The sequence below is a fragment of the Pongo pygmaeus genome, chromosome 1, assembly GCF_028885625.2.
Source record: "Pongo pygmaeus isolate AG05252 chromosome 1, NHGRI_mPonPyg2-v2.0_pri, whole genome shotgun sequence".
NCBI classification, from domain to species: Eukaryota; Metazoa; Chordata; class Mammalia; order Primates; family Hominidae; genus Pongo; species Pongo pygmaeus.
In genome coordinates, this window is record NC_072373.2 from 144,912,110 (window position 1) to 144,927,188 (window position 15,079).

General features: G+C 34.9%; 1 protein-coding gene across 2 annotated transcripts in view; it reads left to right on the top strand.

Moving 5' to 3' along the window:
- Positions 1–15,079, top strand: part of SYDE2 (synapse defective Rho GTPase homolog 2) — a 47,557-nt gene that overhangs the window by 10,905 nt on the left and 21,573 nt on the right. For both annotated transcript variants that reach the window (XM_054478123.2, XM_054478124.2), the window contains exons 2-4: positions 81–776; positions 5,060–6,162; positions 10,291–10,417. In XM_054478123.2, the coding sequence (XP_054334098.2) occupies positions 81–776; positions 5,060–6,162; positions 10,291–10,417 (1,926 nt within the window). The remainder of the gene's footprint in view (positions 1–80; positions 777–5,059; positions 6,163–10,290; positions 10,418–15,079) is intronic.

Genomic DNA, 15,079 nt, shown 5'->3' on the forward strand with positions numbered 1-15,079 from the left:
TTAAATAACCGGTCTGAAGTGACATGTCTGTCTGATATACCAGACATTATATTCTACCTTCTATTCTATCTTTGCAACAGATTTATTTGAAAATGCCTATGGGTCTTCAATGAGGAGAAGAGAACTTGAAGATCTGAAGGATAATATTGAATTCAGAGGTCATAAGCCACTTAACAGCATCACTGTTTCAAAGAAACGCAATTGGCTGTATCAGAGTGTTCTGAAGCCTCTTAATCTGGAAGAAGAAAATAAGAAATGCCAAGATAGAAGTCATTTATCCATCTCACCTGTGTCTCTACCTAAACATCAGCTATCACAGTCTTTCCTCAAATCATCTAAAGAGTACTGTACATATGTGGTATGTAACGCTACAAACTCTTCATTATCGAAAAACTGTGCTTTAGATTTTAATGAGGAAGATGATGCAGATGATGAAGGAGAAATATGGTACAACCCCATTCCTGAGGATGATGACCTTGGTAAATCAAGTGCCTTGAGTTTTGGTGAGGCAGACTCTGCTGTTCTGAAGCTCCCTGCTGTCAGTTTGAGCATGTTGTCTGGCAGTGACCTGATGAAAGCAGAGCAGCATACTGAAGACTTACTGTGCTCTTCCGAACATGCAGGTGACATTCAGAACACATGGTCAAATGGAATGAATCCTATAGATCCTGCCCATTCCACAGAATTTGTGCAGCAGTACAAGCAAAGGCTAGGACACAAGACACAGGAAGCTATAATGGTGGAGGACAGTCCCATGTTGAAATCTCCTTTTGCAGGTAAAAATGATCATATATCTGTCTTTTCTTTCTTCTTCCGTTTTTCAATTATTTGATAGTAGCTAAAACTAAATATGAAAGATGTTTGTTATATTCATGTACTTTTTCTTGTGAAGTGAATATATTTTCATGAAAATAAAACTCAAAAAGGTTTATAAACATTTTAACGTACATGCTGGTTTAATTATTACTATCACAGACTTGATTTTTATTTTATTTTTTTGAGAAAGGGTCTCACTCTGTCACCCAGGCTAGAGTGCAATGGCACAATCATGGCACACCACAGTCTTGACCTCCAGGCTCAGGTGATCCTCCCACCGTAGCCTCCTGAGTAGCTAGGACTACAGGTGCCTGCCACCATGCCCAGCCAATTTTTGTATTTTTTGTAGAAACAGAGTTTTGCTTTGTTGACCAGACTGGTCTCGAACTCCTGACCTCAAACCATCTGCCTACTTTGGCCTCCCAAAGTGCTGAGATTATGAGTGCTGGGATTATGAGTGTGAGCCATGTCTGTGAGCCACAGACTTGACTTTATAATCTGGTGTGCTTTAATATGTCAATCCTTTGAGACAGTAATTGCTTGCCTATTAGTTGGAAGCAAGAAATCATAGGGAGTTGAAGAAAAAGTAAGTCTTATTTTGCTTCATTCATTCATTCATTCACACCTGGCCTGGCTGCAGCTGAAAAGTTTTGTTTTTAGTGTACCAGTGGTCATTAGTTTGTGTTTTTTATGCGTAAGTTTCCTCATGAGCAAAAGAAAGAAGAGAGAAAGAAATGAGAAGTAGAAGTAAGGCCCTTGCAAATAGGTGCTACAGTAGTTATGAAACTGAAAAATGAAGTAATTGAAGTTTTATGTAGATTAGGTTGACCCATTTGAAAATAAACGCTACAGTAGTTATGGAACTGAAAAATGAAATAATTGAAGTTTTATGTATATTAGGTTGACCCATTTGAAATTGTGAATATTCAAAAGTTTTTGATCTAAAAAAATTGCCTTTAATTTTCTGATATGCTTCTTTTAGTCCCAGACACACTACCCAGGAAACAGAACATAAGGCACATTTGCTTGCAAATATCAAATGTAGAATAGAAAGCAGTTCTGTTTTATATCAAGTCATTTTAATTTACAGAATTTCAAATGATGCAGAATATTTAAAGATGTGGGGTATAGGAGATGCTGTCAGTGCTTTGTCTTATATCCCCTGAGTTTTATTACTTACTATTTAAATGGGAGAATCCTATTTCCAGCCACCAACATCTTCACCTCTGCTTAACGACTTCCTCTGAAGTTTTAGAGAATCTCTCTGCAGGGCAGCCTCAGCGTGCCTCTCAACCAGTGACTGACAAGAGCTGGTATAGAACTACGTCAGCTCCCTCAACCCTTGGGCAGAATAATTCTGAGTTTATATTCTATGTTGTTTCCCAGAGTTTTCTCATGAGGTCAAGCTCCAGTTGCCCATAGTGATAGCAGGCTTGATAATTCGGCTTGAATTTTCCCCTGAATTTTCTCAACCCCCTTGCTGATGTTTCTGTACTTTGCGAATAAACTACTTGCATTTAAAACCTTTTCTCAGGGACAAACCTTTTCTCAGGGACATAGGAAGGTGGAGTAAATGTATATTAAGAGAAAAAGCAAGTTCCAAAACAATGTGAACTATATGATGGCAATTTTGAAAGAAAAGCTGAAAGCTGTCCTGGAAATGTTGTGTTTTTTTGTTTATTTGTTTTTATTTTTTCTGGGTGTTGAGATTGAAGGTAATTAAATTTTTTTCTTTGAGCATTTCTAATTATAGGCTAATTCTCCAGAGCAAATGTGTGCTGCTTTTGTAATCTGGATGGGGAAAGAAATAAATACTATATAGAATAGTAATTTGGAATGCAGATTGTGATCAGGGTGGAGTGATAGGGAAGGCTATAGTATTACAGATAGCGATGGATATGGAATAGTTCAGAGAAGGCAAGAGAGTGTAAGGATAAGAGCAAAGACAGAAAGTTGGTGTTCATGAAGTGACAGACACCTTGATTTAAGTGACTATCCTTAAGCTTTTTTTTTTAATGTTTGTGGCAAATTGTGAACCTGGAAAGACTAACAGACATTTTTTTAAAAACACGACTTAAAAGTATGGTTTATCTGCTTTTTTTACTATCTCCTTTTTTACTTTCATTCTTCTCATAAATATATAATTAAAATATATTTATAATTATAAAATAATTATAAATATATATTTCAAATATTAAATATTTACATTTAATATTGTAAAATATATGATTATAATATATAATTAAAATATTTTTTGGTCAAAAATCCTAAATTGACCAAAGGAAATATTTAGACAGTTTATTTATGTCATCTTTTTTTGTTGTTTTATTTTGGTGGAAAAACCGTTACCTAAAGTGATCTATTTCTTAGCAGTATTGGCAGAAAGCTGTTGAGAAATTGGCAAAGAAAATGGTTGAATTTCAAAATAATTTTTGATCAGAGAATTGGAAAGCTAATTCATCCTAATACAATTATGACTTGTTTTTTTCCTCATTAACTCCCAGATACATATGTATCCTTTTTTTTTTTTTTTTTTTAAAGATGAGGTATCGCTGTGTTTCCCAGGGTGGAGTGCAAGTGGCACAGTCACGGCTCACTGTAGCCTCCCAGCCTGAGAAACACTGGACCTTCCCAGCTCAAGCAGTCTTCCCACCTCGGCTTCCCTAGTAGCTGGGACTATAGCACACCACCACACCTGCTAATTTTTTTTGTATCTTTTGTAGACATGGGGTTTTGCCATGTTGTCCAGGCTGGTCTTGAACTCCTGTCTGCCTCAGCCTCCCAAAGTAATGGGATAACTGAGCCACCATGATATATATGTATCTTTTATCTAGTTGTAATCATAGTGGACTTTATTTTTGATTTCTGCTGTTTTTACTTGGTATCTTCATCTTGCATTGTTACATGTAGGGGTAGTATTGTTTCTCAAGCATCGTAGGACAGTATTTAACTGCGTTGATGTGCCCTAATCTATTTGACTGTTTCCTTAATGTTAGGTGTTGATAGATTGTTTCCAGTGCTATTGCAGTGATCTTCAGAATATTTTTTACTTCACTCAGATCAATTACCAGTATCATTACTTGGTGTTTATGCCTGGTAATTATTATTGTTAATTTCTATATTGCATTTTCTACAAAGTTTGCCAGTTTACAAGGCAACTAACAATTGGTTATTCATTTATTCATTAAATATTGAGTTCCTGCTATGTACCGGTTACTGTTCTAGGTGCTGAAGGAGTGTGCCAGTTTCACTCGACTCTAGCCTAGTTCATAAATTTATATTTAAAGATTATTACTTTATACCTTCTTTTTAAAGATAGTATGTGATTTGATTAGTATAGTTGTAGTTTAATTTTAAGCAACTGTAGAGTTTGGTAATATTTTGACTCTTGGGTTTTATAAAAACAAAGCATTTTGGTTTTAATAAATTCAGTCTTATCTGTAGTAGAAGTTGCTATCATGTACAGTATTTCATTTTAATAATTAGTTAAGGACTTCAGTAGAAATTATTTACTTACAATATGTAAAAAGAGTCAGTTTTTTTATGTGATAATGTATTTAATCTAAAGCAATTTTATATACTGGATAGCTTTTCTAGGCTGCGATAAAATAGACAGATTGATGTTTATAGACTAAAGCAGGACCCTGATTAACTCTAGAATGTTTCAAACTAGTAAGCCAATAGAATTGAACTATAATTTTAGTACAAGGGGATGCTTTATCCAGTTTATCAAACACTCCATTTTCTATTATCTTCTTAATAGAAAAGCCCTGTAGGCATACTTAAAATAGTTTTTTCTCTATAAAGAAACTACTTATTTGTCATTAGGACACATAGGGATGGAGGGAGAATATTAATACTTTTTAAAGAAAGGTCATTTGTTGATTTTTAAAATGAATAAACACTTTTTCTCATTTTAGTTGTGAAATGTTGTGTTACATACATTAGCTTTTGATGTGAGGTTATTAGATCTTTCTCTATAATAGTTAGACAAAGTATGAAAAATTAACTTAAATTTTAAATAATTGGGATAATGCAGTATTCTGCTTGAATATCATGATGGAAGTTGACCTGAACTTCTAATGAGATCTCCCCATTGAGATGAAATAAGAGAAGAATTTCTGCCTATGTGAGAGCTTGTTTAGTTGATGGTTTATAAAATAAGAATAAAAGTAGAAATCAAAACATACTGCTTTATAACGTATTTTTCTTTCTTTCTTTCTTTCTTTCTTTTTTTTTTAAGGTTCTGGGATCCTGGCTGCTACAAATAGTACTGAATTGGGAATTATAGAACCATCTTCTCCAAATCTTAGCCCTGTGAAAAAAGGCAGTTCAATTAATTGGTCATTGCCAGATAAAATAAAATCTCCACGAACTGTGAGGAAACTTTCCATGAAAATGAAAAAGTTGCCAGAATTTAGCCGAAAGCTAAGCGTTAAGGGAACATTGAATTATATAAACAATCCAGATAATACTCCTTCTTTGTCTAAATATAACTGCCGAGAAATTCATCATACTGATATACTGCCCTCTGGGAACACAACCACCGCTGCTAAGAGGAATGTTATAAGCCGATACCATCTTGATACCAGTGTATCCTCCCAGCACAGCTACCAGAAGAAAAACTCCATGAGTTCTAAGTATTCCTGCAAAGGTGGTTACCTTAGTGATGGAGACTCACCTGAACTTATAACTAAAGCTAGCAAACATGGATCTGAAAACAAATTTGGAAAAGGAAAAGAAATAATTTCAAATAGTTGTAGCAAGAATGAAATAGACATTGATGCTTTTAGGCATTATAGCTTTTCTGATCAACCTAAGTGTTCACAGTACATATCTGGGCTCATGAGTGTACATTTCTATGGTGCTGAGGATTTAAAACCACCTCGGATAGATTCAAAAGACGTCTTTTGTGCAATTCAGGTAGATTCAGTAAACAAAGCAAGAACAGCTTTGCTCACATGTCGAACAACATTTTTAGACATGGATCACACTTTCAACATAGAAATTGAAAATGCACAACATTTGAAACTAGTAGTATTCAGTTGGGAACCCACTCCAAGAAAAAATCGAGTTTGTTGTCATGGAACTGTTGTTCTTCCCACCTTATTTAGAGTGACAAAGACTCATCAATTGGCTGTCAAACTTGAACCTAGAGGTCTTATTTATGTGAAAGTGACTCTTATGGAACAGTGGGAGAATTCTCTTCATGGACTAGATGTAAACCAAGAACCAATAATATTTGGAGTTGATATTCAAAAAGTTGTAGAGAAAGAAAATATAGGACTGATGGTGCCCCTTCTGATACAGAAATGTATTATGGAAATTGAAAAGAGAGGCTGTCAGGTATTATCTTACTGTGGTTCCCTACTGCTTCCTTTATTGATTGATTAATTGTAAGTCTTGGGGGAAGGAATTCAAGGTAATGTAAAAAAATCAAACTTAGATATTTTACCATTCCTATTCTTTATTTTTATTCCATTACTGTTTAGGGTATAATTTTTAACTTGACTCATGTTGTCCATTATTGAGAGCATGCTAGATGATTCCATAAATTTATATTGCAACACAGAGCTTCATGGGTCTTATAATTAGAAATCAGGATTGCTTCAAAATGGCATTAAAAGGAAAAGTCAGAGCTGATAACATAAGCAAAGGATATTAATCTGAGGTATAAGTAATTTTTTATACTAATTTTTGTGATACATATTAAGACTAAAAATTACATTGAGTTATTTCTGCTTTAGTACTATCTGAATTTATAATATTGGTTAAAAAGTTAAGTTAAAAAACAGAGTAAATATTATAAAATCTGAAATATTTATTTAGTAAACTTAAGCTTAACATGGAAACTATAGAAACAGCATAAGTTAATGGAATTTTGCATTAAGATGCAGAATACCTGGATTCTAGTTTCTCCTCCGTTATTACTTAGCTGTGTCATGGTGGGCAAGTCACTTAATCTCTGTGGGTCTTACTTGCTTGTATCTATAAAAATAGATGGAGTGGCTGGGCATGGTGGCTCACGCCTGTAATCCCAGCACTTTGGGAGTCCGAGGTGGGCGGATCACCTGAGGTCAGAAGTTCAAGACCAGCCTGGCCAACATGGTGAAAACTGTCTCTACTAAAAATACAAAAATTAGCCCAACATGGTGGCGCATGCCTGTAATCCTAGCTACTTGGGAGGCTGATGCAGGAGAATCGTTTGAACCCAGAAGGTGGAAGTTACGGTGAGCCCAGATTGTGCCACTGTACTCCAGCCTGGGCAATAGAGTGAGACTCCGTTGCAAAAAAAAAAAAAGATGGAGTAGCTTCCTGAAGCTAAGAGGTAACACATCTCAACTATTGAAACTTCCCCTCTCCAGGCCCCCCAGTGGGGTTGGATGAAACTTCTAACTCAGATACATCATTCTGTCTCCAGTTTATGTTGTCTTTGTGTGAGTGAGGCCTTTATTTTTCCAATCCAACTTTTGGTTAGTTCTTTTTCTTTCTTAAGATTCTGTTTTTTTCTTTTATCTTTTTTCAGGCAGTGAGTGTAAAGTTCAGAGATTATGCAGACTTAAAAGCTAATTATTAAACAGAAACTTTTATAGTTGAATATTAAAATAAGTAACTCAAATGGCACTATATTTTTACAGTCTATTTTCTGAAATATTTAGAAAGAGCAGGTATATAAAGACTAAGTGCCAAGAAAACATTTTTAGCAATGCTTTTCATTTTTATTTAGAACTGTATTTTTTTTTTTTTTTGAGACAGATTCTTGCTCTGTCACCCAGGCTGGAGTTCAATGGCGCAGTCTCAGCTCACTGCAACCTCCGCCTCCTGGGTTCAAGCAATTCTGCCTCAGCCTCCCAATTAACTGGGATTACAGGTGCAGGCCATCATGCCTGGCTAATTTTTGTATTTTTTTAGTAGAGATGGGGTTTCACCATGTTAGCCAGGCTGGTCTCGAACTCCTGACCTTGTGATCCGCCTGCCTCGGCCTCCCAAAGTGCTGGGATTACAGGTGTGAGCCACTGCGCCCAGCCTAGAATTGTACTTTTTTTTTTTTTTTTTTTTTTTGAGATGGAGTCTCACTCTGTGGCCAGGCTGGAGTTCAGGGGCACAATCTTGGCTCACTGCAACCTCCGCCTCCCGGGTTCAAGTGATTCTCCTGCCTCAGCCTCCCAAGTAGCTGGGACTACAGGCGTGTGCCACCATGCCCAGCTAATTTTTGTAATTTTAGTAGAGACGGGGTTTCACCATCTTGGCCAGGATGGTCTCGATCTCTTGACCTCGTGATCTGCCCACCTCGGCCTCCCAAAGTGCTGGAGTTACAGGCGTGAGCCACCGTGCCCGGCCGAACTGTACTTTTTAAAGACGTTTTTGTTTTGTTTCCCCTGCTTCTTTCTCCCCCACTTGCCCTTCCCTCCCCCCCACAATAGAGAGAGGCTTATTGTGCTTGTATTTTACAGACTGGCATACTGCTTAAATTTTGTTTACCCTTTTAGTCAGGAATTATTGTTTTGTTGGGTATTTATTGTAAACATGAAAATAGGCTTTGATAGTCACATACAAAGAGTTTGTGGCATGCATCTTTACATCTTTGAAATGCTTTGAATGCTACTACCACCCATCTCCTGCTTAAAATGGGAGAAATTGCTATGGAGATCATACTCATGGTCTGTCTTTCATAGAGGCATCGAGCATGTACTTCAAGGGTTTGATTCAAGATCTCATCATCGGAAAGCAGGGATATATTCTAAAATATCTTTTCCTTGAAGTAACTGTATTAGATCTTCCTTTCTTTATTCATCTTTTAAAAAATTATATTTGTGATTTCAACTTTTGGGGGTAAAATATCCCATTAATTTATTGTGTACTAGTTAAGTAGTACTTTCTTTAAGTTGTTCTAGGCTCATCTTCTTCTCAAGTTTAAGGGGATACGTCATTTTTATGGTACTTTATGGCACTTAAATGTGCTCACACCAGCAGGGCTATAATCAAGTTCGTTTCTTCTGTTATGGTAGCATTTCCTTTGATCCTGTTTAATATTTTAGTTTGATTTTCTGAACTGTCTACATTTCTACTGTGTCTTTCTTGAGATGATGTGATCAGCATAACTCATTCCATTCTCAATGTGAATGCATCATGAATGTGGATAAGAGTAGGAAATATGAATTTTTTTCCTATTGTATTTCTTGGTTTCCCATATTATCTTGATCCTTTTGAATGTAGCAGCACCTTGCATTATCACCTCTTGGAAATAGTTTTAGGTTCTTTACTATCTTTCAATTAATACCTATAGCTTATCATCTCAAATGTTTTAGATAATATTTCCCTGTATCTATTATTGACACTTTCTCATATTGAGACCCACCTTATAGTGTATTCTATCAGTTCTTTAATGAGTCAGAAGAGATTAGTGTCATAAGTAAACCTGGAAATTTCATTTGTATACTTCTTCCTCTAGATCATTTATTGCATTTTACAGTGATTCCTAATTCAAATCCTGGAAGATTACTTTTACTTTCTCTCTTTAAATAGTTTTTTTCTCCATAATTTTTCCTTCAAATCAAAGTGACTGATCTTTCTAAATAGTCTTAGATGTGGAAGTATGGCTGACAACCACTTATTCTCTCCTCAAGTTTTTTGAAGGTTTATTCTTTCAAAGAACTTTGATAGCTTAATCGGGCGTGTTTTCTCTTTACAGAGATCATGTTTATTTCTTATAAGTAAATTTATAGTGAATAACTTAAGACTTATATTTTAGAACCTGTATGACAGTGTTTAAAGACAAATCTTTTCAATGTAGGTTGGTGGGATGGCTAGTGTCTGTGTATCTTATATAAATTTTGAAGTAGAGGTTTTATTTTACCTTTAATATATTATTTTAAATTTCCTTCATCATTTTATAATCAATTAATTTGACAACTTAAAAAAAAAACCCTAGGTTTGCTTCTGTGTCTTCCTGAGAATCTTTTGTCTTAAAAAGTTTTATATAAATAGTATACTAGAACCTTATTTCAACAATATACTTATTTTAAGGATAAAAGAAACTGAGTTTTAAAGAGATTAAATAACTTGCCCAAATTCATGAAGCAAGGAGTGGGGCTTTATGACTCCAAAACCCTTGTTCAGTGTCTGCTGTACTACTTCAGTCTAGAACAAAAGATGTGAAAGGGCACACATTCCTGGGGCATGGAGATCTTGATTGAGCATATAAAACTGAAAAGAAGGGATTGTGTTTTGCTTAAGATAGGTAGCCAGCATTACCGAACTGATAGTGTATTGTTTGAATTTAAATGAAAGAATAGGATATTTTTATTAAACGAATCAACATAGTATATAATGAGATTTCAAAAGCTATATTTGAGATATTTTAAATTAAATGACATCAGAACATATTTGATTGCAAAGTTCATGTGATCTATAATGTAATTATATTTTCCCTTTATCAAATTTACCATAATGTGGCCATAATTTTATTCCTAGGTAGTAGGCCTGTATCGATTATGTGGTTCGGCAGCAGTCAAGAAAGAACTGCGAGAGGCTTTTGAGAGAGATAGCAAAGCTGTTGGTCTGTGTGAAAACCAGTACCCAGATATAAATGTAATAACAGGTAATAAATAGATTTTATTTTATGTACTCTTTCTGGAAAGACTACATCTGCAAGAAAGATAACTAAAATACGTTTGTAGCTGAAATTTGTTTTTATTCTGAAGTCTTTTCTTCCTTCACAAACATTACTTACTGTGTTATTTTCTATGGGAAGGTATTAAGCTATGGTCCCTTGCCCGCAAACAGCTGACATGATGAAGGGAAGTAAGACCTACTTTAAATTAGCTATAGTAGCTAGCAGAAAGAAAAAGGTACCTTCATAGAGGGATAAATAAAATGCTTTGGAAGTTGAGTTTGACTGGTACTTAGGTGATATAGAGGGTATTGACTATCTGGTTAGAGAATTTAAATTTATTTACTAGCCAGAGGGGATCCATTAAGATTTTTTGAGTAGGGGAGTGATATCATAGAGATTGTTTTCAGGAATATTAATCTGGCAACTCTATGTGGTGGATTGAAATTAGAAGAGACCAGAGGAAGGAAAACCAATTAGAAAGCCTTGGTTTCTAGTCCAAGCAAAGAGGTAGTAAGAGCTAAAGGGGCTTGTAGCAGTAGAAATAGGAAGAATTAGATTTGAAAGGAGGTGGAGAATGAGGGAGCCCAGACAGACGTGACTTTGAGACCTGGTTGATTGGGTACCATTAGTAGAAAAAGAGAGCTTCAGGGAGAGCTACTGCCTTTGGTGGGGGAGTGTCAAGAAAGATAATGAATTGGGCTTTGGATATATAGAATTTGAAGTGCTAGTAGGAGATCTAAGTGGGTAGATCAAGCAAAGTTGAAACTGCTCATCTGCAGCTAAGAAGAGGATGCAGTAGAATTTGAGGGATCTCTTATTTACCCAAGTGGTGATTGTAATTCAATGTATGGCATTGGAAATATACTTACTTCTATTACCCCTGAAAGATGAGAGTGGAAAGAGAGTCATTGGCATATATGTGTAGTTAAAGCGTTGCAATAGTCCATAAAGTTTGGAAAGAAAGAACTTTGGGGGTCTCCAAACTTTGGAGGCAGGCAAAGAAAGAAGAAACACCTAAAGAGATTGAGAGGAAAGGAGTCAGAAAGTTTGGGAAATAAGAGACAACAGAGATTAAGCAAAGGTGTGATACAGTCATTCTATGGAGATATTATATGAGAAAAGAAAAGGGCCTTTGAATTTGGCCATTAAGAAATGGCTCATAACCTTATTGGTAACCTTCAGGAGCTACTGGTTTATAATAATTCCATATTTGTTTTTGTTGTTTTAATTTTTTAATTATTGAAGTTTTCAAGCATATGTGAAAGTAGAGAGAATACTATGAAAAGTCCTCTCTGTTTATCACCTGGTTTCTATAATATCAACACATGAACAGACTTGTCTCATTCATCCCCCGCATTTGCTTCTTCTCACCCCTTGATTATTTTGAGAAAATCTCAGACGTGTCCTTTCATTTATAGATGCTTCAGTGTTTATCTCCAGATCTTCTGTGTATTTGGGTAGTTCTTTCTCCTCTCTACTGACAACTGCCATTTTTTCTTGCTGTAATCCATTTATTTTTCTCTTATAACTTGCTTTCTTATTTTTACTCACAATTAATTGTTAGAGTTAAAATTTGAGGAAGGTTCATCTTATACATATTTAAGAGAATTTTTGTGGTGAAAATCCTTAAAGCTTACTTTTAGGATTGAGGCTTTCTGAATAATTGAGCTTCCCACCCTTTGAGTGCTGAAAGACTGTATTTCATCAAGTATTTAATATGTAACTCTTGGATCATTAAAACTTTGATTCCAAGCATTTTAATAATAAGATAAAACAAACTATCACTTTTTTCTTATATATTTTAGCAAATCAGAAATAATGGTTCCTTTTAATTTTTATATAGGAAGAGGCATATTTCTACAAAAAATTGAGATACCTGAAGAATGTTCTTTCCTTGTTAATGTGTAATTAACAAAATCAGCAAAAGACTCATTTTATGAATCCATGAAAGAGAAGTTTTATAAATACAAATTTCCAGCAAGTACACTCTATAAATAAAAATAGATTTTATCTTGGTGAAGCTTTGTCTTATAAATAAAAATTATGTTAAACATGTGTAATTTTAAAAGATGAAATGAAGAAAGGGTTCCTAGTTTTGGAAATTGGCAGCATATGCAGCAGATATGAACAATAGGTCAATGAATATTGGATTTACAGCATTCTTTCCTAAAATTGAGAGTTTCTGTAATTTATAAATTTGATATTTCTTAGCTCAATTCTTTGTACTATTCCATTTGGGTAAAGCTGTTTTTTAGAAGAATTTAGAGCTATTTTTTTCTTGATAAAAAGGCAATGAAATGCTTTAAGAGTTGTCTGCAAAATAATTGCATGACACAAAGTTATCATGGCTAAAAATAAAGGGTATTGTTGATTTGAGGAGTTGGCCAGTGACAGTGTTGCTTAATGTGTTTGTTCCTCATGAACTCACATTTCTGAATAAACTTTGAAATATAATTAATAGTTCAGTAGGTCTAAAAAATGAGAAATTAATGACATGAGTGACAGATTTTGTTCACAGTTTAATGTGTTTTTAGTAGTTGGTTTGTTTGGAGCATGGAATGAAATACTCCAGACAAACCAGTTTTTTTTTTAAATCAAGTACAAAATTTTAGGTATAAAGTCCATTCATAATTCTTTTTTGTTTGTTTGCTTTTTGAGAGAGAGTCTCACTCTGTAGCCCAAGCTGGAGTGCAGTGGCGCAACCTCTGCCTCTGGGGCTCAAGCAATTCTTGTGCCTCAGCCTCCCGAATAGCTGGGACTACAGGCACATGCCACTATGCCCAGCTAGTTTTTGTATTTTAGTAGAAACAGGATTTCACCATGTTGCCCAGGGTGGTCTCGAACTCCTGAACTCAGGAGATCCTCCCATCTCAGCCTCCCAAAGTGCTGGGATTACAGGCGTGAGCCACTGCGCCCAGCCTATTCATAATTCTTTATAGGGCTTATTACCAAAGAACAGAAGACTTTTTAAAAGTCATTTATTGTTTAGTGATTATTAAAAATAAGTCTTCTGAGGAGGATTACATGTGTCTAACTACTGTAAAATAGATTTCATGTCAGTGCTACATAATCAGTATGTAGGTTCAGTACCTGAAAGTTCATTTGACCATGCCTTTTCTGATTTTCATCCTATCATGGTCATTTTTATCCTATTTGCCATTCAGGGAAAACTTTATTAGAATATAAGTAAATGATCTTGAAAACATTAATATTTTTCTTTTTTGTACATACTATACATTTTCCTACCATACATATTATATGTTCTCTGACCTCTGGAACATTAACTTACAAATTGTTTCCGTTTTCCTTTACCTAGATTGCATATAGATGTCAAAACTGTGCGAGCACCAAGGAATGCTAAATGTTGAGGAATGGTCATAGGCTTAGCAACCCACATATACTGAGATTGTTTATGAGAGCCATTTGGTCTGAGTAATATGTATAGGGTATGACTAAAGTAGGTGGTAAGGCCAAAAAGAGTAAGTGAGGTAAGGTGGGGGTAGGTTAGTGGATTTTCAAAAGTAATTTGTAGCTCTACCTTCAGGAAATGTCAGTGATTCAACATTCAGATCTACCTAATCAACTGTATCTTTACCATCTATATAAGTTTTGTATGTGAGAGAATGATTCTCATGTGCACATTCAATCTTCTGGTTCATAGGTCCTAAATGCTTTTGTATTTATTTAGGCTTATTTTGAAGCCCAGAATATGGTCTTTTATGGTAAATGTTCATTTGAGCTCTTGAAAAGAATGTGTGGTTTTGGACGGACTTTGCTGTAACTATCAATAAAGTCAAGTTAATTAATAATGTCCCAGTCTTCTACATCTTTGTTTTCTTTCTACTCGCTGAGAGGAGTGTTGAAATCTTCACCTATAATTGTAGTTTTTCTCTATTTTTTCTTCAAACTGTTTTTGTTTCCACCCCACCTACCCACTGCCACTACTTTGCCTTTGAAGATTACAATTAAGCATGTATTAGGCACTTTACGTTATGTGACAGCTCACTGATAATGTATTTTTTTTCAGCTTTTTCCCCACTTTGTTTCATTTTAGATTGTTTCTATTGCTGTATCTTCAAGTTATATTAGTCTTGTCTTCCGATATTAATTTCATTCATTGCATTTTTAGTTTCAGACATCCTAGTTTTCACTACTAGAAGTTCGATATGGGTTTGTTTTTTCAGTATTTTCCATGTCTCTACTTAATATGTTCAGTCTTTATTCTAGCTTCTTGAACATATGAAATACAGTTATAATAAGTGTTTTCATGTCCTTGTCTACTAATTCTATTGTGTATGTCTTTTCTGGGTTGGTTTCAATTGATTTTACTGCTCATTATAGGTTATATTTGCCTCCTCCTTTATATGCCTCTTAATTTTTTACTGGACATCAAATGTAAATGTTACCTTCTTGGGCGCTGGATATTTCTGTATTTCTATATTTATAGCTGTGGTTTGGTATGCAAATACGTTACTTGCAAAGAGTTTTTAGTCTTGCTTTTAAGCTTTATTAGGCAGAATGTGAACTACTTTTAAATAACGCTCTTCTTTGTCTATTTCTTTGATTCTCTACTGAAGCAAAACTCTTCTATATACTGTGTACTTATATTAGCTTTCTATGGCTGCCATAACAAAGTACCACAAACTT